Source organism: Anas platyrhynchos, chromosome 7, assembly GCF_047663525.1.
Source record: "Anas platyrhynchos isolate ZD024472 breed Pekin duck chromosome 7, IASCAAS_PekinDuck_T2T, whole genome shotgun sequence".
NCBI classification, from domain to species: Eukaryota; Metazoa; Chordata; class Aves; order Anseriformes; family Anatidae; genus Anas; species Anas platyrhynchos.
Window position 1 is genome coordinate 11,197,139 of NC_092593.1, and position 21,829 is coordinate 11,218,967.

General features: G+C 43.8%; 1 protein-coding gene across 3 annotated transcripts; it reads right to left on the reverse strand.

Moving 5' to 3' along the window:
- Positions 1 to 461: 461 nt before the first annotated feature.
- Positions 462 to 21,688, reverse strand: LCT (lactase). 3 transcript variants are annotated; one of them, XM_072040718.1, is made up of 18 exons: positions 20,116 to 21,688; positions 19,848 to 20,016; positions 17,536 to 17,615; positions 16,157 to 16,240; positions 14,737 to 14,839; positions 14,309 to 14,384; positions 13,255 to 13,942; positions 12,356 to 13,001; positions 9,914 to 11,473; positions 9,327 to 9,595; positions 8,602 to 8,892; positions 7,138 to 7,336; positions 6,709 to 6,911; positions 6,259 to 6,368; positions 4,140 to 4,274; positions 2,896 to 3,119; positions 1,873 to 2,109; positions 462 to 1,180 (listed from the first exon to the last, which is right to left on the reverse strand). In XM_072040718.1, the coding sequence occupies exons 3-18, from the start codon at positions 17,587 to 17,589 to the stop codon at positions 969 to 971; spliced, it is 5,091 nt and encodes a 1,696-aa protein (XP_071896819.1). In that variant the 5' UTR covers positions 17,590 to 17,615; positions 19,848 to 20,016; positions 20,116 to 21,688; the 3' UTR covers positions 462 to 968. The 3 variants fall into 3 exon arrangements, with proteins under 3 accessions (XP_071896819.1, XP_071896821.1, XP_021128627.4); XM_072040720.1 differs by having other exon boundaries at positions 19,848 to 21,688; XM_021272952.4 differs by lacking the exons at positions 19,848 to 20,016; positions 20,116 to 21,688 and adding an exon at positions 18,756 to 19,802.
- Positions 21,689 to 21,829: the final 141 nt, after the last annotated feature.

The following is a 21,829-nucleotide window of genomic DNA, read 5'->3' on the forward strand; positions in this document are numbered from 1 at the left end:
TCTTGTAACATTCCTCTGAAGTACTGGAGTCACAACCAAGTAAACAGCTAGGCTTAGGCACTAAAACTTAAAATACAGTGAGCAATCTTTTTCATAGAATCATAAAGGTTGGAAAAAGACCTTCAAGCTTTTTGTTGCAGTTTAAAAGATCTTACTTGGGAGTTGTTCCTGTTGAAATCTGGTCAAATGTGTATGAAAAATTGTTACATCCAGGAGATGGCACAGAGAGAAAGTAAGTACTTTCTTCTTTCTCGCATAAAATAGAAATATTGCTGGAAAGAGGGGCTGTAATAGAAGAATGGGGAAACTTACTTTGGAAGTAGGAACAAAGCTTTCCTCTGTGGAATTGTGCATTTATATTTTTTGTACGGCCCTAAACATCACAGGTGTTCTGTGCTGCTTCAGCCTTCTATTTAAAGATGCTTCAGTGAAGTATCACTACAAATGCGAAGGCAGAGGGCTAGGCCAATTTTCATTTTTTAATAATTTATGATAAAATTCAAAAAGAGGAATAGAAAAACCCATGCTGTACAGTGTCTGTGAGAACAATATCCTCCTCCACCTGTTCTTACCAGCCCTACCTTGTCTTTGGACCATTAAGGTTCAGTAGAGCTTCATGGGAATTCTCTCAGATGCCTTGAAGAGACCAGCAGGACACCAGGGAAGGTGACGAAGGCGAACAGATGAACGGTCAGGTTCAAAGTTCTTGCACGACTAGGAACAAGCTATTTTAGTTCTGATGTGAAGAAATCAAATCAGTAACAGCTGGGAAGAAGTCAATTAACAGAACATTTTTTGCTTCATATTTTAACGAACAACAAAAAGACGAAACGCTATCTCTAAGGCTTCCTTCCCCTCATTAAGGTGCAGTAGTACGAGCGCTCTATCGTTCTTTCTGCTGCAGTAGAATACAATGTGATAGGGTTTCATTGTTTCAGTCCATTCCCCATATTTAATCCGATTGAACTTCACATTTTACTGAGTTCCATGGGTGATTGTTTACGGGATTTTTTGGATAATGTTCCATATTTATAAGCAAGAAGAGCCAGGCCCAGTGCTCCAACTCCAGAAAGAGCAAAAAGCACGTACAGCGCGATTTCGGCACTGTGTGACGTTAAGTCCAAGCCCAGGAAGCGCACATTGTCAGCCAGTTCCACTGTCGTGGGGACCGTCGGGGTCGCTGTGCAGGGGAAGACAACAAGAATTAGTACCCAGCCTGTTGTGAACTTACTCATGTATGTGTGCATCACTTCTTCCTTCCTCTGCAGGAGGCTCAGTGGTGCTGGGCAGGGCCCTGGCTGTAGCTGTAGGTCTTTGGGATCAGGGACTGACAACTCCAGCTCAGGGGAAAGGCACAACCCAGGGTTAAGAGAGAGCTCTTGAGGCCAGAGGAGGGGCAAGTGTTCCCTGGCAGTCATGGCTAATAAAAACAAACCTCTGAACAGCCCCAACTGACAAGTTAACATACTTAACCCAGAGAACACAAACAATGGAAGTATTTCCAATGTTTCTTAGAATGCAGTCAAAATTGTTTTTTAAAAAATACTGCAGGACTACTAGATGGGCGTGACTGGGGATACATTTTGTGAATCAGAAAAGAGTAGAATGGCCCAACTCTTTGCTGTATTTTCAGTACAGGCACATAGCTGGGTGCTACCACAACATCCTTTAAAGTTATTCTGGCTTTGCAAACAGAAGTGACCTAATTCCACACGGCTACCTTTAGTCCTAACAGAGGCTGACTGTCAGGCAGTTTGCTGCCAAAACCCTTAAAAATAATATTGTAAAAATAGCTGGTGTCTTTTAGGACTACAGTTTATAGAAGGTGTCTGGGTTTAGCATCAGACGCATGATTTCTGCTGCATCACTCACCTTCCGGCTCCGGTTCCAGACAGGGATGTGGGCCTGCCGCTGGATCTGGAAACCCGTTGCAGCTTATGATCTGCGAGTAGTACCTGGCGGAGGCCTTGGGGAGCCGCGGCAGGCTGGGGTCTGTGTAGTTGACGTGGTAGAAGCCAAACTTCTCATCAAAGCCCACGGCCCACTCGAAGTTGTCCATCAGCGTCCAGGCCGTGTAGCCTCGCAGGTCGACATCGTCCAGCACAACAGCTGCTCAGGAGCACACACAGCAGGGGGCTGAGCAGGCAGGCAGCACGGAGCTGCCCCTCAGCCCGCAGCGCTATGAACAGGGCACCACACAAAAATGCAGCTGGGTGCAATGAACCTATTGCCAACCCAGCCTCGGGGGGGGCTCACCACCTCCCTGTCCCCACCTCTGGCACGTGCTGCTCTGAGGTGGTTCAACAGCCAAGTTACACCTAGCCACTGACCAGGGCAGCTCTGTCAGCCCTGGAGACTGCTCCTCTCTCCTCCCAAAATCAAAGCTTTCATTCAGTACACAAAGGTCTAAGTACAGAGAGAAGAACTTAACAACACACCATGGGTGTTCAAACAAGTGTTCATGGGGCCCTCGCTGCTAAAAGGCAGTAAACAAGTGTGTTGGGAACACCTGGCAGTCAGCTCCCCTATGGCAAGGCAGCAAAACTGACCACAGCTGTAACTGAAACCAGGTCCCTGTGTGTTTGTTCTGAGTAAGGTGCTATTTATAGAACCAGCAGCAAAGAACCCTCTCTTGCCAGATGCAGCTGTACAAGGAATCTGCCCTCCCTTATCCCACTCTACTAACCCCATGGTTTGCTCTGCCTCTGCTTCATCTTTCCCTGCACGAGTCTCCACACACCCAAAGGCTCGCAGCTGCAGACCCAGAGTTAACCCCATGCGTACGTGTAGTTGACAAATGTGTCGCCAGTGGCCTTTCAGCTCTGTACAGCTCACTTTGTACGTGCCAGGCTTGTTGGGAGACACCACTAATCAGCTTTAAATAGTCACTCTTACCTTTCAGTGCTTCGTTAATGTAGTTCCGATGGTAATGTATCCGCCAGGTGTCATTGAGATCTGTGTCTCCCCGTTCCGATACCCCATTTTCAGTCACATAAATGGGAAGGTCACCGTACTCTTCCTTTATCCACCTCAGGAGCTTTCGGAAGCCAAAGGGCGTCACCTTGAGCCAGAAGGACCCCGAGTTCAGCCAGGTGCGGTCGGTTACTGAAGCGACACCCCTGTGGAGGAGGACACTGATCACAGTCCTGTCCCTGGTGCCTGGCCCCGTGTCACTGCTCACCTGAGAAGTGACTGTGGCAGGGTGGGAAGAGCACAGAGCTCTGGGGAGGTAAAGAGCTACTGATGCTCACAAACCTCGAGAAAACACCTCATACTTCACTTTAGAAATTACATTCTGCCTTCATTGGCAGTCACTGAGGGTGTGCTGTGTGCCCAACTCATGAGCCTGCCCCATCTTTGCATTTAAAGCAATTTCTACTTTCAACCTCTGATCCACAACACAGTGACTGAGCACACATCTCTGCAGGAATGCAGGACAGATCCCAGCATCCACCAAGGGACACAGCTCAAGGGCAGTGCTGCGGCAGCAAAGGGCAAGGGGAGGTTACCCCAATTCCACTCTTTTGTGAAAATAGCTCAGAAAACAGCCAATCATGATCATGATCACCCTCATGAGTGATCCCACAATTGCGTTAATTCTCAGCAGAAAAACTCAATAAGCTCCTATCATTTACCTTTTGTAACTTGGGAGAGAAATCAATGTGTCAAAAAGCTTGATTTACATATATTTAAGAAGTGATTTAACTACTTAGGCTTTAAATTTAAGCTAAACTAATGTGCAGAGAGAGCCAACAACTGTTTAACAGTAAATACAGTAGTACCCACAAACCAGGAAAATCTCCCTCTTCAAACTACGGACTGGGGGAAGGAAATACAATAAATACTCTTGAGAGCTGATACCAGGTGGGAGGAGACTCAGAAGAGCTGATTCCTTCCTTTTAGTAGATGCTCTAATTTTTCTTGTTCTGTTTTAACCATTCATTTTGGGTCATAAAGAAGGGGCTTTTGTGAAAATAATAGCATCACGGGTATTGTTTGGGGATATTTTCCCTAGTATTGGTTATAAGAGCCTAATAAATCTCTCATGGCTTTATGTGCTGTTAGTTTATATTGCTTAGTTGGCCCAGGCTCCAGGCACGCACATTTGACTTGACCAGTAGCGTACATTTATATCTTACCTGTCAGAGTCGTATGACAGGATCCCAGTAGAATAATTAAAGTTGTATGCTAAAACCGTAGTGTAGTGATTTAGACCGAAGTAGTCATATGTGCCTTTAATTCTTTGCTTTTCACTTTCAGTGAATTCTGGAAGTCTGCAACAGAAAACAGAGAAAAAGCATAAACCCATAGAAATGCAGCTCTTTTCAGGATTTCCCCTTCTTTTGTTTCTACCCCTCCCTCGGTCCCGGTGGCTAACTAAATGAAGCTTTTGCTAGAACTCAGGCAATTCACGTTGCCTGATGTAGAGTTCCCCAGGAGAGGAGCGGACCTTCCACTGACTGGAAGCGAAACCCTGCATGGTTCACACTCAAATAAAAGGTAGTGACAGAAACACAACCTCAGCACAGAGCTGCTGACAGCCACGGGGCTCCACGACCCACTAACACCTGCTCTAGAGCAGACAACAGAACTAAAGACAAGGCTGTTCTTTACCAGTCCTGCTGTTTTCTTTTGCTGTGCTTGAGCTCAGAAGTACCTTGGAGTCAGAGAAGTCAGAAACTTTCCCTAAGAGCACCTGTAACACTGACGTGACTTCGTCCCTGTATCCCTTTATTCTGGGACCCAGAAAGGTTAAACTGGCACAGGGTTTGTCTTCACTGAAGCAGTTTGTGGGCTGTAACACCGAGGTGTTGAAAAGCACAAAGGAATGATGAAGGAAAGTAGCTAACGTGTTTATAGGTGCATTTGCATGGGGCAAGAGGCTTTCAAGTAAAGATATAAAGTGGCTTTCAGCAGGAGTCAGAGCAGTGCTGAAAAGAAACAACACAAACAAGCTCTACAGCTGAGAAAATCAGATGAGGTGGGAGGCACTTCTGTACTGGTGACCTGGGGACCTACTCCATGTTCAGCTGGATCACCCAGAAGGGAGCTGGAACAATGTGGCCATGGCCAAGGCCCCCAGCCGTGAAGAAACGCAGAGCACAGGAGAAGCGCAGCAGAGAGCTGCACCCTGATCTTCTTGGAGGAAGACGGGAAAACCCAGAAGAAACTGGTAACTAGCCCGGGTGAGGGGAGCTCTGCTAGTTAATCCCCAAAGCACTTGGTTCCCTCCAAAAGGGAGGCCTCAGAGAACCTTTGGGATCTCAGCTCTACATGATCACTGCTGTGGTGAGAGAGCAAGAAACAGTCAGGAACATCCAGGGTGCCCTGGAGCAAGGGAGAGTTTTCAGTTCTCTTTTAGCCAGAAAAGAGAGAAAATTCTTTTGGGAATTCAGTCCCTAGGCAACCACTGCTCAACGTGCACTCCTGGCAATTCGGTGATGCTTGAGAGTTCGCTCTTAGGCTGAGGACAGGACTTCTTCCCCAGACAGAGACACTTGCACACTTCAACTCATAAGGCAACACACAGTGACTGTGCTCTTATTTGTGGTAGCAACCACCACAGAAGAAATAACATTTTAAAAAATGCTCAAGAATTCAAATATTTTAGGCGCATAAAAACAAGATTTAAGTCTTGAAGAGCCCTGTCTTTGCTGCAGAGCACACACCAACTCTTCTGTCACCTCCCTCATTTCAGAACAAGGGGTCTTATCAGAAAGGACTGATCAGTAATACCCCCACACCTAACATACCCCCAAGAAATTGTTATTAGAGTCAAGAGGGAGAAAGAAAAAGTGCTTTCCTGGTACGAGTCTAGAAAGAGAGAAAAAAGGAAAAACATTCACACTGCAACACGGATAGTGAAATAGGGTTACACATAATTAACTGGAATGGCAAACTAGAAATGTAATTCGGAGGCACCGATGAGTTCAGTACATCATTTTATGAACGATTAAAGCACATTTATCACTGTCAGGCAAATCACAGCATCTAATGCGGATCATTCATTACCTCATTCTGAGCTGCCAACCTAGTACCCCACAGGTTGGAGCTTAGAGAGAGATTTATTCATATTAGTAAATTTAGTTTGCAAGAGAGGTAAAGACAAGGACCAGAAAAAACAAACAGTTTTCCCGTTGAGGGGACAGATTTTTACCGCACCATTTCACCAGAATCCTTCCACTTAACAGCACCATCAGAAAAGCAGGTTTCAGCACAGCAGGGAACATGAGAGCACCTGTGTGCCTGTGCTCTTACCGAGACTGCTTCAGACCCTGAGCCAGGCTGCGCTCCCGAATCCTTGTTTTCATCACTTCGTTGTAATCACCGTTTTTGAAAATGGGGTGAGCAAACCAACCTATGAGAAACTAACCCAGGAAATAAGTTTAAATTAGGTATAAAAACAAGGGCCTTCACCATTCCTCTCCATTTGCTGCTTTTACACGTAGTACCAGATTTATAATGAACAAGCACAAAGAGATACGCAGGGATGTCCATGTAACGACAACAAATTGAATAAGCTGGAACTGCAGTCATATTTTGTCTCAGTTCCACTGCATTCTCAACCAGCTGCCAGAAGAAGGTGGTGTATTAGAGAAGCAAGGAAATGTATCTGAGATGCCAGCCTGGGCTCTGGGCAGCTCCAGATGCCAACCTGAACACTCCGCGAGCAGCCAGGAGAGCTGGGGCTGCCTGCGTGCCTCCTACCTGCAGGTAGCGCCTGGCAGCATCCCAGTCCTCCTGTTTGTGGGGGTTCCTCGGCTCTGTCCAGTCCGAGTTGATGGTGATGGAGATCAATCCTCCCTGTTTGGGCCGGTACGTCTCATTGTACAGGTGCCAGGCTTCTGCATGGGCCTTTATCAGGTTGTGCCCCACTATGTAAGGGGCTCGCCCCGGCCTAACAGAGATTCCTGCAGAGACAGCGACAGCTCAGGTGCTGGAGCAGCCATCCCCAGCTTCCCCTTTTGCTTCCTCCCAGGTAAACACATCCAGGACACCCAGAGCTGCCCTCCTCTGAGAGAAATAAACCAGCTGCCTGCTATTAAATGCAATGTGCAGCACCTGGGGCCCTGAGGCCCAGCCCAGGGCTGAGATACTGCCTCAGCAAAGCTTTGAAACCGTGCTCAGCAGCCTCACCTGGAGCAGCTGTCCCAAAGCCATAGCCGAGATATGCCGTGTTGTAGGGTTCATTGAGGGTGATCCAGAACTTCACCTTATCTCCCAGCCTCTGGAAAAGCAGCTCGGCGTATTCCTTAAACCTCTGAACTATGGTATCGTTCTCCCACCCGCCAACGTTCTGCAGCGCCTGTGGGAGGTCCCAGTGGTAGATGGTCACCTGTGGGGAGCGAGCAGAGAAAGGGCTCAGCCAGTCATTCCTTCCCTTCAGGGATAGGGACAACAAACCAGCCTCATTTCCAAGCATAAACCCTGCTGGGATCTGCAGCTAGAAAAAGGCTGTTTTCTTCTTCATTTCAATAGAGTAGGAACTTGGCAAAACCATGAACAAATGAGTAAAACAGTTCTACACAACAAGAACATCTGTAATTATCTCTTACACTTGCTCATCCCACCTGTAAGTAGGTACATTTTTGTAGCTTATTTATAACTTTATAATTTATTTATAACTTTAGAATTAATTTATAACTATACACTTTGTATAACTTATTCTTCTCCCAAGAACACATCCAAATCGTGTTAAATACCAAATTCCTATAAAATTCATTAATCTCTGTAAAAAAATTCCCATTAGGAGGGACTGTTCCATTTCAGTGACACTAATCCTACAACTTATTGACATATTAACCAAATATGTGACAAATGTGTCAGTGACATATTAACCAAAGCACTCCCAGCAAGGAACCCAAACACTCTAACTTAGGACCAGAGTCCAAGCTGACAGAAAGCCTTCAGGGCTAAGCAAGGAGTTTCTTAATGAGCTATAACTCAAAAAGCAAGTGCCTAGTAAGCAGGAACAAGGGCCAGCAGTGCAGAAGGCACATAAAAGCACCGCTTGGGCTTTTAGGAAAAAAGAAAGGCCAAAGCCCTCCCAATTCTGCAAGTCCACTGCAAGAAAAAAGCTCTGAGAAAACTTGGGTGGGCTGCTGAGAAGCTGCACAGTGTCAGAAGCACAGAACAACCTCCTTGCCTCGCCCTCCCCAGATGAGCACCTTTTCTAGAGTGGTTTGGGGGGACCCAGCCAGCAGTGGGGAGGCAACAGGTTGGTGGGACTTGGGAAACAGCAGGGTGTTTGGTAACAGCCAGCAGTAAGGCTACTGTGATCTCCTGGGTAGTAATTGTGAATGTATCCCTAAATTCCTAGCACATTTAGCTGTTCAAAAAACATGTTTACACAATGAAAAAAAATTCTCTGTGAAGGAGGGAGTAGACTTAAACACACACCCGTGCTCTGAGTGTCAGACTTGGGTTCTGCTACTGGCCTACACATCAACGGGTCTTAACGGGTCTTGAACAGCCTGGGAAGTTTGTAAGGAGTGAGGGTTTCCCGCATGGGGATCAGAACACAGGGATAAACTATCTAATCTTTCAACATCAGGATAATTCTCAGCTCCTGCACTCCTGGATTTCCACGTTCACAGTTACCTGCGGCATTATGTTGGCTGCCAGAAGTGCGTCAATCAGCCTTTCGTAGTAGTTCAGTCCCGCTTCATTGACGTAGCTGGTGGTCCCGTCTGGGAGAACACGGGACCAGGAGATGGAAAAGCGGTAGTGAGACACCTTGAGGTTTTTCAGCATTTCCACATCCTCCTCAATCTTGTGGTAGCTGTCACAAGCCACATCCCCATTGTCATTATTGCTGATTTTCAGGGGAGTGTGAGAAAACTGGTCCCAAATGCTAAGTCCTTTCCCGTCTGCTCTCCATGCTCCCTCAATCTGTAATTGAAGATGGAGGAGGGAACGGAGAAATCATTAACAACACCAGATTTACATCTTGGCCCAGCAAAGAATTCAGCCTTTTGGCCTTTGTGGCACCACATGATCTGTTGTAACATTGGCTGCACCAAACTAGTAAGAGCTCTTGGGCCCCATAGCACAGAAGTTTTACTGAAGTGCAGTGTCACAGGGGAGGTGTTGTGGCAGTTCAACCCGCTGCTCGGTGTTTGCTGGTTCCTGTGAAGCCCATGCTGCTATCTCAATTCCTGTGGTATAACCACGCCATTAGAAGGGAAGAACTTGGAGATAAGTCAGGCAGTTTTTACAGCAACCCCCAATTACCGTAGAACCTAATGTCACAGAAGCTGTGGATGTCTCATCCAAAATGAATTAACGGCCACCGGTACCCCAAGAGTCAGCCCTCATTTCCTAACCTGGTACGCTGCTGTCGCTACACTCCACCAGAAGTTCTTTGGAAACTCCCCGTAGAAAAACTCATCCTCCTTGGGCAGCGGGATGCCGTTATTGCGGATGATTTCTGCGTAGTACACAGCCGAGCGCTTTGGGGTTCTTGGTCTGTTGGGATCATCAAAATCAACCTGGTGCAGCCCAAATCTTGAATCATAGCCATTCAACCACTCGAAGTTATCCATAAAAGACCAAGCATTGTATCCTCGCAGATTAACACCGTCGAGCTTGTAAGCTGAAAGACCAGAAGCAACAGAAGAGCATCAGTAATACATCGCGCATTGAAGGAACCACAAGGAAGTCACTGGCAAACACACACACACTGCCAGCTTCACAAAGCTGACTGGCACTAGACCAGAAAAATCATGAAAGACCTCACAGTCAGAGGATACAAATGGCCATGCAAAGGAGAGCATAAAAAATCACCGTTTATGTTGCATTCAGGATGTTCAAAGACTGCTAACAGCTGCTTTTAAAAACCACCTGTCAGGGGAAGATGTGATGGAGAATCTAGAGGAGTCACCAGACAGAGAACAAAAGCAAAGGTTTGTACCTTTTAAAGCTTCATCAATGTATGTTTTGTGGTAAAGGATCCTGGTGTGGTCATCAACATCCGAGCTGCTATTTATCCCCACCCCATTCTCAATGATGTATATCGGGGGATTGCCATACTCCTCCTTGATCCAGTTCAGCACCCTCCTCAGCCCCCAGGCCACAGCCTTATGTTCAGAAAGTGCTGAGGAAGGCCAGGAGCTGTCAATACTTGTCGAAACTTCCTGGTCGTGCTCGTAAGAGTAGGGCTTCAGAGGGGTCGTTTTATGGGTTACGATTTTGGAAGTGTAGGTGTTGAAGTAGAAGACATCTGCTGTGCCCCGGATGTAGTCACGCTCCTCAGCTGTGAAAACGGGTAGGCGGGATGATGGCAGGTTCTGCAGTTCGCTCCTGTTCCCAACTTTCCACTTCATGACCTCAGGATAGTCCCCGTTTTTGAAGATTGGGTGGGTAAACCACCCCACCAAGAACTGCAAGTACCTGTCTGCAGCTTCCAGGTCCCTGGGGTCACTCGGTGTCTTCGGTTCAGCCCAGTCAATGTTGGGACACAGAGAAATGACCCCTCCCTGGCTTGCTCTGTATTTGTCGTCGTACGTGTGGTACACCCTGGCGTGAGCTTTCAGCAAGATGTGTCCCACCTTGTAGGGAGTGCTCCCGGGGTCTTTGACGTTGGGTGGGAATGCCCCCAGGCCGTAGCCAACCCATGCAATGACTTGGGGTTCGTTGAATGTGATCCAGAACTTCACTCTGTCCCCAAAGGTCTGGAAACAGAAGTCTGCAAAACTATCAAAGAGTTCAATCAGCAAAGTGCTCTCCCAGCCACCGATGTCCTGGAGAGCCTGGGGCAGGTCCCAGTGGTAGAGGGTGACGATTGGTGTGATGTTGTTTGACACCAGCCCGTCAATGAGGCGGTTGTAGTAGTCAACTCCATGTCTATTTATTGAGTCGTTCCTTCCAGTGGGGAAAATTCGAGGCCAGGACAGAGAGAAACGGTAGTTTTTTACCCCTAAGGCTCTCAGCAGGTAAATATCTTCCTCCAGCTTGTTGTAGCTATCGCAAGCTACATCGCCAGTGTCGTTGTTAACTATATTCCCTGGCACATGGGTGAAGTTATCCCAGATGCTGGGCCCTTTGCCATCAGCATCCCAGCCTCCCTCTATCTGGTATGCAGAAGAAGACACACCCCACAGAAAGTCCTCCGGGAACGTCCCATAAAAGTACATGTCCCTTTCAAAGTCTGTTTGAGATGAAAACTTCTGCCAGACAACCTTGGACTTGGAGGGAACTTCTGATGCTGGTAAATTTGGCAACTTTGACGGCACGGGTAGGTCAAACATCACCGGCGCAGGGAGTCTGTTTGAGACTTGGGGTGGGAAACCATTCTTTTCAATAACGCTGGCATAGAAATAAGCGGATGCCTTGGGAGTCCTTGCTCTGTTGCTGTCTTCAAAATTCACATGATGTAGCCCGAATTTTTGGCTGTACCCCACCGGGCCTTCAAAACCATCAATCAGTGATCGAGCAATGTATGACTGGACGTCAACCGTGTCTAGTTTCACCGCTGCCACAGAAACAGCACAAGACTGTTAGTCAACAGGACATTTTCTGAACACATCATCGCCTAACACAAGCACTACAGCAGAGGGTAACGGGGCGATAGCCAAACAATTGGGAATGGACTTCCAGGGAAAACAAAACAAAACAATTAGAACACCTGGCAAGAAGAGCAGTCAGCACTGCCATAGGAGCTGGTCAAAAGCTGAGTGATTAAAATGCATCAGAAGAGAAATATTTGAGTACAGGATTCTTGTGCCCCTCATAGCTCTTGTATGTCTGTTGGGAACTAGGTAAAGAAGATCAAAAGCTCTATACTGATCACCGACATACTTAATACAACATATTTAATAAAGTTTTCTGATGCTATTGATTTGTGTATCTGAAGAGAGGAACAGTAAAATCTCTATTTGAAGTCTCAGATCTATAGTTGTCCAGAACTTCAGTCACAAGCATTATTTTTTGCATCACTTGGATACAGTTTGCAAAGATACAGTCATACCTTGAACTTTACTCAAAATATTTGAGACCCAAACATCTCCCTAAAAATTCTAACCCTCAGTGGTGCAGGACGCTGTCAGTTATATCTGCCTTGTCAGTGAAGACTTCATTCAGTCCTGATCTATGAGATCTCTGTAGGTAAGGGCCTGCCTGCAGTCAGGTTATCTTCAGGAGAGCTGAAATAACGAACATTGTTCTCACAGAGAATGGCTTTAGGATCCAGGCTGTATTTGTCTGCATGTATGAAAGACCTGTTGCATGACCTAAACAATGGGGAGTTCCATAGCCCCACACAAATGGTGATGTTTTAAAGTTAATCATGGCGGAAGAGATGGATTAACCAGTTGCCTTTACTTAAAATTAAAAAAAAACAAAAACAAATCCGTACCTTTCAGAGCCTCATTGATGTACCGGCGGAAATAATCCACTCGCAGAGTGTCATTAATATGATCCCCTATGGGCTCTGTGGGCACACCGTTTCCTGCTATGTAAATTGGGATCTTTGCCCTGGTGTATTCCTGGGACACAAACTTCAGCAACCTTCTTAATCCCCAGGGGACCACGTGGATCCAAGCAGAGGCAGTCTTTGGCCACGCAGGATCCACATGCAAGGAGAAGTTCCCGATGCTCTCGTAGCCTGGTGCGCAGGTCCCATTAGTCACGGCACTAACCAGGTAGGAGGTGTAATGGGAAAGACCAAAAAAGTCTGCGGTCCCATTCACCCAGGCTTTCTCCTCCTCCGTAAACACAGGCAGCTGTGCAACTGTCGTGGAGCACTGCTGGTTTACCTGCTGGATCTGAGCCTTCAGGACGTCTGGGTAATCACCGTTAACAAATATGGGGTGAGCAAACCAGCCGAGCATGAACTGCAGGTACCGCTCCGATGCACTCACATCCTCGGAGCTGGTTGGAGTCTTGGGTTCAGCCCAATCTGAGTTCAGCACCAGCCCCACTTTTCCCTGTTGCTGAGAACGGTACCTGTCGTTGTACAGGTGCCAGACCTTGGCGTGAGCCTTGAGAATTGTGTGAGCCACCTGGGGGCAGAGAGCAGAGGGATGGCTGTGTGTCACACTGCTTTGTGGGGTTTGGATTAAGCGTAAGAATCTGGCTGATTTCAGAATGGAAAATAAAAGCTAATATCCATGAACTACCCCATTTCCTGGGGAGTATCAAAAATCCAACAGGCAGATAACTGTCTCAGAGGCCTCATTAGGCTTGCACATAGTTAAAAGTACAGAATCAGAGAACAACACAAGAATGGCAGCTGCAGGATTCCTGCATCCCTACCTTGTAAGATGCGACTCCTGGGTCAGCGATTCCTGGAGGATGCTCGCCGGTGCCGTAGCCAGCATAGCTGATAACCCAAGGCTCGTGGAAAGTAATCCAGAGCTTGACCCGATCCCCAAAAGTGGCAAAGCAGAAGTCTGCGTAGTCCACAAAAGCATCTATGATGCTGTCATTCTGCCAGCCACCAAGAACCTGGAGAGCTTGTGGGAGGTCCCAGTGGAACAGAGTCACCATGGGCTCAATGTTAGCATCCAGCAACCTGTCAATTAACCGGCTGTAATAATCCACGCCCTTGGAGCTGATGGTCTCATTGGTGCCAGTGGGGAAAATTCTAGGCCAGGATATAGAAAATTTGTACAGCTGGGGATGAAGACCCCTCAGCAAGTAAACATCATAGCTGGTTTTATAGTAGCTGTCACACGCCACGTCTGTTGTCTGGTTCATGTAGACATGGCCTTCATGCCCAAACCGATCCCAGATGCTCTCTCCTTTCCCATCCTCTGCCCAAGCTCCTTCAATATTAAAGGCACCCGTGGAGGCGCCCCAGAGGAAACCGCTCGGGAAAACATCTTGCAGAAAAGAATCCCTCTCCAATTCAGACTGGCTAGCAAACATTTCCCAAACTGTTTGATAGGAGGAGCGAGGGGTGAGAACTGCATCTGGGTTCTCCTGTAGAGTACTGGCTTTGCTGAAAACAGAATAAAAAGGAATTACAATCTCCAAGGTAGATGCCAATGCCAAAGAACTTGCAAACAAGGAGGATAAAAGAGTTGTTTGCTTCCCACTCAGCTTATTTGCCACTTAAGGTACAGTCCTTTTGTAATCTGATCAATCCAATCTCCTGCCACCCCACTGGCAGATGAAGGCATCTCTGGGGGCACAATGAGCTTCTCTCCTAGGACAGATGTTATTTTATGTACTTAATTCCTTTCAAGTCCTTTCAGCAACTATCAGCAGATTTTACCACCAAAACTGTCATATATCTGCCTAGCGTATTTGTCCCTAGAGGACACCTCTTTATTACAGTATCTGATTTAAGGGAGAAAAACTGTACCTTAAAACACGAGATGAGAAGTCCAATAGTTCACTCACATCATACCCAATTGTACGTGCTTTTTCTTTATTAAGAGCTGAAAACACACAATAAGCGATGGGCTTAGTCACAAATGAGATGACAGACTGCATGACACCACTTGAACATATAGTTACACCTTTTGAAATAAGAGTATATTTGTGGGTTTTTTTGTTTGTTTGTTTTTAAATAAGTAATAATAGCTCTTTTTTCTCAAATCCAGTATGTTAGATTTACATTTTTATACTTTTTATATGCTTTAGATATATATTTTTATATTCCAAGAGGGTTATGAAAGAAGCTATGAAATTATTTTGCCTAATAGCAGCGGTCTGGACAGGACAATTCTATAGTTTCCCATTCAGAGCCTAAATACAAAACTCTACCACTCCTTGAAATAGGTCACTCACCTGTGACGATGGCAGCTACTCGTATGAATGGATTCTCTTCCAGGGAACCACAGTCAAGGAATTTTAGAGTGAAAATCAAGATCTCTATGTCCTTCCAGAGATTCTGCAAAAACAAAATTATAACAAAGAACTGTATGAAAATAAACAATGGCCAGCTAGTAAAACCCTGTTCTTGGCATCTGTTCTTTTAACACAGAACAGGAAACATCTAGAAGTCTGAGAATTAGCAATAACGTTCTTCAGAATTAAATTCATAAAACAGAGTAAGCATTAAATACCATCCCCCACTTTGATCCAAAAAAGCCCAATGCAAATCAAAGCATAAACCCCAGACACTTTTAGTTTGACCTCCCTTTGAAAAGCTCCGAAGTAGTATCTTGCTGTCAATGTTTGAACCACTCCAGCATGCAACCCTAGAGCTAATGAGTCAAATAGCTCCTTATTCTGCTCATCGGGTGCTGCATGACTTTCTTACGTATTTTAAGAATGCAATTCACACTCAGATGTATAATATCAGGTACTAGCCTATAACATCACTGCCATTATTGCTGCTATGTGATCTAATCCTTTCACAAATTTGTCCTAATTAATGTTTCTAGCATTGCCTTTACTGATGAGGACTTGTGAGTTTTGGTATTATAGTTGCAGAACCAGTGCTAGAATAAAATAAGATCTTTTTGTGTAAAGGTATTAGCCAAATCATATATCATATCTTTAGGATGTGATAGAGGTTTTCCAGTCCTGGACAGAAGAATTATACCTGTTCAGTTACTAATGCATCAATAATGATCGCTGACCAAAAACATTGTCAACACTTTTAAACACCTGTCTTTAAGTCAGAAAAACAACGGGGAAGTTACAGTGAGCTGTATGCAGCTGTTTCGTAGTGTAGCTGCTGCCTGAGCTCTCACAGCAATCAGAACTGTTTAGACACGCATCAAGAAACACAAGCGTTCCAGAGATGCTCTGTGGGGAGTCTCCTCTTCTTGCAGCACACTTCTGGCCAGGCCAACACTTTATCATTTACAGGGAATAAGCGACCTGCCACAAATACACGAAGCAAAGAGAGTTAAGGTAGAGCCTGGCATACTCCTTTTCAGGCTGCTATTACCTATGCTGCATGATCCTGAGGCGTGGCATATAATCTCTGTGCTCGTTTGTGCAGACACGTGGACTACATATACCTCAATGCTGAAGGATTTAAGACAGTAAATTAATGGTCAATTACTTTGAATACAGTTTAAAGTCCTGTACCTGATCTCTTTGCAAAATAACGTGTTATAGATGGTCTATGAGGTTCAGCAGAATTCTAAGAACAGCGATGGATTTGTTCTATCTGTTCTCCTCTATTACTAGAACTTCAATTCCCCAAGGTAGCCATGAAGTGAAATGCTCATTTGCACACTGTTCATAATGGTACCTGGAATTCACTCATTTGCATGTAGAAATCTGTTTCTTTTCCACAACTGTACTGAAGGTTGAGAGATAGAAAGTCTACCGAATCCTGGAAACAAGAAAAGGAAGAGAATCATCCTGGAGATTTATTTTTTTTTTGCAGGTATTCTGTTCAAAATATAAAATTGTTAAATGTTAGATACAGGTACATTGCTGAAGTAACAAGCCACACAGCTATGTGGGACAATACAATGAGTACAAACTGGGTGGTGTATGGAGAGATGTCTGTCCTAAACAACAATACTAAATTTTGAAGAATTAAATGAAGTTGTAAGAACATTTTGTGCATTTAATATTCCTGAATTACAACTGATTTTTTAAATCAGTAAGATTGGTTACTCAGAGACTAACCAGGCAGAGAAACCTTTATCAGCATGTGGTTCAGGGAGGCTTTATCAATAATCCTCTGCAGGAAGTCCACTTCAGGAATCTTTAACCGTTGCACGCTACCAATGCTACTCCGCTAAAGGTCATTATATTCAAGGGAATAGATAGTATTCTTTTATTAAACCAGCTGCTGAAGTAGGCATAAAAAATTGATAAGCTTCCAGTTTATTTTTCAGTCCAAGGTTGTTTTTGTTTTTTTGTTTTTTTTTTTCAGTTTAGTCAGCTCATTTAGTACTTCTTTCCTCCCCATACAAACCACACCTTGCTTATATCGCTGAAATGTCATGCCTGCGTCACCACTTATCCTATCATTGAATTTTGAAGGACTGTGAATATAAGCCAAAAACCTGCACTGGCATTTGTTCACTGCATCCCATGTCAACGTTATCTAGGTGAAAAGAAGTACTGATAGAGGGTTTGGTCTTTACACAAAGGATGTCATCATCTTTGTAGAAAATAGGTTTTCCTCATATTGTGCTACCCCTGTACAACTAGACCACTTGTATCAGAGCTCAGGCTGTGCTTTAACATATTAACTACTATTTTTAAAAAGATACTGAAAAAAAAAAAAAGTTTTTTTTTAATTGGTTGATCATTAAGTAGACTTGTGAATAAAAGAGCAATGGGTATACATTATTTAAGCATGTATGTTGCTAAAATTGCCAATTATGAAATATGTTCCCATATATTTTTACCACTGCTCACTAGCCAAGAAGGTATGTTGAAGCATTTTTTTTAAATATTTCAACATGTGGTTGAAGTATTTTAAGAGTACTTCAAAGCTTTTACAAAAAAGCTTCATGATTGAACTGATCAAAAAAAATAGATTTTACCCTATTGGTCAGTTTGCTGAAATTGTATTTAACTTGCAATAGGCCACTTGATCTTGTGCATACAAATCAAGTGAAATGAAATAAAATGAAAATAATTTTGGAAATCATTCCATTAAGGTGTTACCTGAAGAGAAACTGAAAGCAGCTCTGATGAAGCACTATCCAAGCCATGATCCATTCCTAAAGCAATGGACAGCTTTCCACCTTGAAGAAAAGGAGACAATCTATTAGTAGTGCATTAAGTACAGATGAAGAATTTTGGGTTGCTGTAGTTACTTTAAAATCAGTTGGAACTTTTTGAATTTGTGGATTATCAGTCAGTGCCCTAGATAGCTGATTTCAGAACATCCATTATTTTATCAATAGAGAGTTGCAGAAGGTAGAAATTCAAAGGCAGAGCCCAAAGAGTCTTTTTCAGTGAATCTTTAAGATGTTCATGAGGAGCAATAACAATGTTGTTTGCAGGATCTGAATAAGACCTGAATACAGCCATCCAACAGGAACCGTTCCACTCCATGGATAATAATAATAATAATTCTCATGCCTTTGTGGTTTTTCTATGGTGGTTTATTTTTAAATACCCATTCTGTGCTGGACCACAGAGGGAAAAAAAAAAAAAAAAAAAAGACAGAAACAGAGACAGCCCCAAAACAAACGAACAAAACCCCACAAAATATAAGGAAAGTACGTGAATACAAAACCTGCAAACTGACAGTAGAACATGGCACTGGCACAGGCTGCCCCAATAGGCATGGCTGCCCCATCCCTGGCAGTGCCCAAGACCAGGCTGGATGAGTCTTTGGGCAACCTGGGCTGGTGGGAGGTGTCCCTGCCCAGGGCAGGGGGACTGGAACTGGATGAGCTTGAAGGTCCTTTCCAACCCAAACTATTCTATGAGGCCTGTGTTCTGAAGCTACTACCATCTACAAAATAGCTTGATCGTTAGAGCTTTGTTAACGTACACACATATTAATTTAAAAAAAAAAAAAAAAAAAAAAAAGATATTTTATTTTCCTTTTAGGTTAAAAGTAACTATTTCTTGTTGGTTTACTTGACACACTGCATTTCAGTTAAATGAGAAATTATATATAAATACACACACAGAGATACATGCCTACATTCTCCACAACTACTTTGGATATCAAGTAAAATGGAATTACCAGGAATCATAAAAAAAAATATCAAAATAAGGTATTTGAAGGAACCTGTTACTCAAGTATTCCTATGCAATTCTGAGACCACTGACAGCACATTCAGAGATTACATGTAGCAGTTGCCATTTAATCTCATTACAAACTATTTTGTGAAAAGGTCATACACAAAAATCCCTCTGCCTATTCTTACCTGCCAGTGAGTATTTCTCGTGGTAGACACTATAGGCTCTCTCATGAGCAGCAGCAAGAGCCTGGACACGGAGCTGGGGCTCATCGTAAGGCAGGCTTTTCAAGACCTCTGGCAGGTCACTGAAAGTGAGCCACACATCAACCAGACCCCCAAAAACATTGAAACTAAACTCTGCATAGTCCACAAAAAGGTCAGCAAAAGCGTTGGTTTTGTTGCCTGCAGCCTGTGTGGCCACATTGCCAGGGATGTGCTTGTGATGCAGAACTACCACCGGCCTGAGGTTTGCAGCAACCAGCGTCTTGAGCAACTGCTGGTAGCACTGCACTTGAGCTTCGTCTGGCTTTCTGGCATCCCCCTTGGGAAGAATGCGCTCCCACGGCAAAAAGATTTTGTAATGCGTCACCCCAACCTCATGAAGGTGGGAAAAGTACTGGGGCAGCTCGGAAGTCGCAGGATCTTGTTGGCAAGGGTAATCGCTGGCTTCAGCCACAGCAGGGCCTGGAGCTTCTTTGGTTAGGATGTGGTTTTGCAGCTGGAGTCTATGTATAAACTCCCTGGGTAGAGGTCCAGCAATGGCCACAGAGATCTGAGCTAACTCCCCATTGATCCCAAAGCTGGGACAGGCTAACATGAAAAAGACAACTATCCTATAAACCAGCTCCATTTCTGGATCTGCTTCGCAAAGTTAGTCCATCCTATTTATATTATAGTAGAAGTAATATTTAACCAAAATTATCTATTACACAGATAAGCCTTCCCAGAACCAGCTGACACTCAAATGATAACAAATCAGGACTTTCAGTTAACAGACGAACAACTGAATAAATAGATGAATATCTTTTTATGATAAACAGATCTGTCAAGCAATAATTTGGAGAAAGGTCATGGGGAAACACTGGGTTCATTTTCTGCAACATGCAGGTTTCCCTTTATACTTGAACATAAATTGACACTCGCTGACACCACTTCCATTTCAGAGGAAGAGAAAGTAAGTAGACAATGCTTTTCATCTCCTTGCCTTTTTTTTGTTTTGGTTTGGTTTAAAAGCAATTCTAGCACAGTTCTGGATGCAAAAATAACAAAACCAATTACCTGCTTTGATGGGGCTGGGTGCCACCAACCACTCAGGTGAGCAGAAGGGGAGGGAGGCTCATTTTGTTCTGTTCTTGGGTTCGTGAAGGAAATCTGAGAGGTGGCATCTTACCCCCTTGGAAAAGTGGTTGTTACATGAATTCAGGCAGCAGCAACATGTGTTCCCATTCTAATAATATCAGGAAATTCAAATAATATAATATTATTGCTTTCCAAAGTACTCCCTCCTTCAGCCTTGAGAAGGCATGCACTCACACAGATCGCCTACCTAGGTTGCTGCAGGAGGAGATAATTCTACTTTTCTACATCCAAATACAGCAAAATGGAAGAGCTGAGAACATTTGCCTGGAACTGCCGTCTGTGCTGCCTAAGTGCAGAACATGTTTAAATTAACTAAATAAAATCCTACATAAACTATATTGAAACCATATTGAAAAGTCAGTCCCATTTTTTGTCTAAAATACCAATAGTTTTTGTCTAAAATACCGATAGAATCATTTGGGCAATATATGTTCTCAAGCAATCTTTTCTTTGTTATTTAAGTCATAGTAGAAACTCTCTCAGCTTCTGCTGTTACTCCCAACAGCCAACCTCCTTGCTTATACAAGGACTGACTATTTGATTCTCAGCCAACTATTTTATATTAAGAAGCCTTGAAAAGCTTCCTGAAACATTGTGCTTGCTGTTCTGAAAGCATAAGTACTTTTTTTTTTTTTTTTTCCTCTAGTGGATTTGACAAGCTTGACTAGGAACTTTACAGCACCACCTGCTGCTGATTTCTCAGTACAGCCGTGTTAATTCCAGAAAGAGAAGACCCCTCTCAACCTATGGAACTTATAGACCTGTGGGGAAAAGAAGTAGAAAAAAAACACTTACTTTCTCCTTACAAGATTAATACAATTATTACAAGCATTAATAAGCATTAATACAAATGCTTATTAACAAAGATCAGAATAGGGGAAGAAGGAACATATAATGAAGAACAAATATTTCTTTCCCTGTCCTTATTTTAAAAGTAAGTTATGAACAATATAGAATGAAATAAGACTTGTTGCAGGTGGGTAGTTCTTTTTAATGCAATGAAGCATTTGCCAAGATGCAGTTTATGAAAAATATTAGCAGAGCAACATTACTGCATATAGAATTAATGCCCGCTAGTTTGAGTTCACAAGATTAATCTGTTGATGCGAGCAGGCATCCAATTCAATTGGATTGATTTCAAATTTTAATAAAAACTACTGAGGACTGTGAATGAATGATTAAATAAATAAGAATTACTAATCAAATGTAAACTAACAAAAAGACTTCCAAAACCCATAGATAAGTATCACCTCCAGTACAGCTCAAAGAATTCCTGATGTAGAACTCCTAACATGACAGTTCTCCATGTGAAAGGCTGCTAACTGGATACATCATGGAAAGGAATGAGAACATTCCCAGTCTCGGCAAATGCAGGATGGTGTGCTGGAAAAGAAACTAAGGCATTAATCCCAGAGGATACATCAAAAAAAAACAAAAAAAAAAACAAAAAAACAAAAAAACACTGCACCTTAAGAAAATATTTACCCCTCAGAAGTGCATGAGAAGTACTCTGTTCCCTTGGGGTGACAGCATTGTTCTGAAATCCTGCTAACATTCAGACTGGAGTTAGTTATTTCCTTATCCACCATGAGTTGAAACAAACAAGGAAATGGTCACAAAATCAGCTTAGAATGTTTTCTTTCAGCTCAAATTTTGTTCTCTTTTGGTACCCTATTGAACTACCAACAAATTCCTAGGACGTTAAAGGGCAAAGCTTGGCCTTGCAGTAACACTCAAACAGACCCAAATGTTTACTGCAGCTTTTAGCATTCCAAAAGGATCCAACAAAAAAAGGCCTTATTAAAACATACAGTGCCTGATACATTTGGCCATTGCTTTACTGCTCTAGTTTGAAAAGTTAAATTGCCAAGTAACTTAGTCTAGTCATTATTTTAGAATGC